Here is a 684-nt window from a genome sequence, read left to right as displayed (position 1 = left end):
AAGGGGAACAAGATTTACATGCTTCTGGGAAGATACAACAATTCGACCAATAACTGGAATCAGCACACTACTGGAAATGATTGGGAGCCTGTGCTTTCTGTTGGTGAGGTTAAGAAGAAAACGATAAATGGCAAGGTGAATGCAACGATTACATGGAACAATCCTGTCTCACTAAAGTCTGTTTTCCCTAAAGAGATTGCAGGTAGGTCATTAAGAGAATTCCTTGGGGGTGTAGGTGTTTCTATTGTAACAACAAACGGTACTCTTGTGTTCCCAGTCCAGGCAATGAGTTCAATTAGGAGGACCACTGCAATGATTATGTATTCTCAGGATGATGGTGAGACATGGAAGTTCGCAAACGGTATCACTGCACTGGATTGTACCGAATCTTCTATTCTTGAGTGGGAAGGGAAGCTCATCATGAACAGTCGCGTTGACATTGGTTACCGCAAAGTCTTTGAGTCCACAGACCTGGGGGAGACATGGAAAGAAGCTGTTGGTACACTCTCCCGAGTGTGGGGGAACTCACCATCACGTAAAGGACCTGGTAGCCAGAGTCCCTTCATTCCTGTAACTATTAGGGGGAAGCGTGTGATGTTGTTTACACACCCCCGGAATTTCAAGGGTAGATGGAACCGTGACCGACTCCACCTATGGGTAACGGACAACAACCGCATATTTGAT

General features: G+C 45.6%; 1 protein-coding gene across 1 annotated transcript; it reads left to right on the top strand.

Moving 5' to 3' along the window:
• Window positions 1-18: 18 nt before the first annotated feature.
• TM35_000201000 (trans-sialidase-like protein) lies at window positions 19-684 on the top strand (the record flags this gene model as incomplete). The annotated part of the gene is made up of 1 exon (XM_029026785.1): window positions 19-684. A coding segment is annotated over one exon (666 nt), but the record flags the coding sequence as incomplete, so codon positions are not given.

The sequence above is a fragment of the Trypanosoma theileri genome, assembly GCF_002087225.1.
Source record: "Trypanosoma theileri isolate Edinburgh chromosome Unknown TM35_Tth_20_V1, whole genome shotgun sequence".
Taxonomy (NCBI): domain Eukaryota; phylum Euglenozoa; class Kinetoplastea; order Trypanosomatida; family Trypanosomatidae; genus Trypanosoma; species Trypanosoma theileri.
The sequence above is the reverse complement of the archived record's forward strand: the minus strand, read 5'-3'. Positions and strand labels throughout refer to the sequence as shown.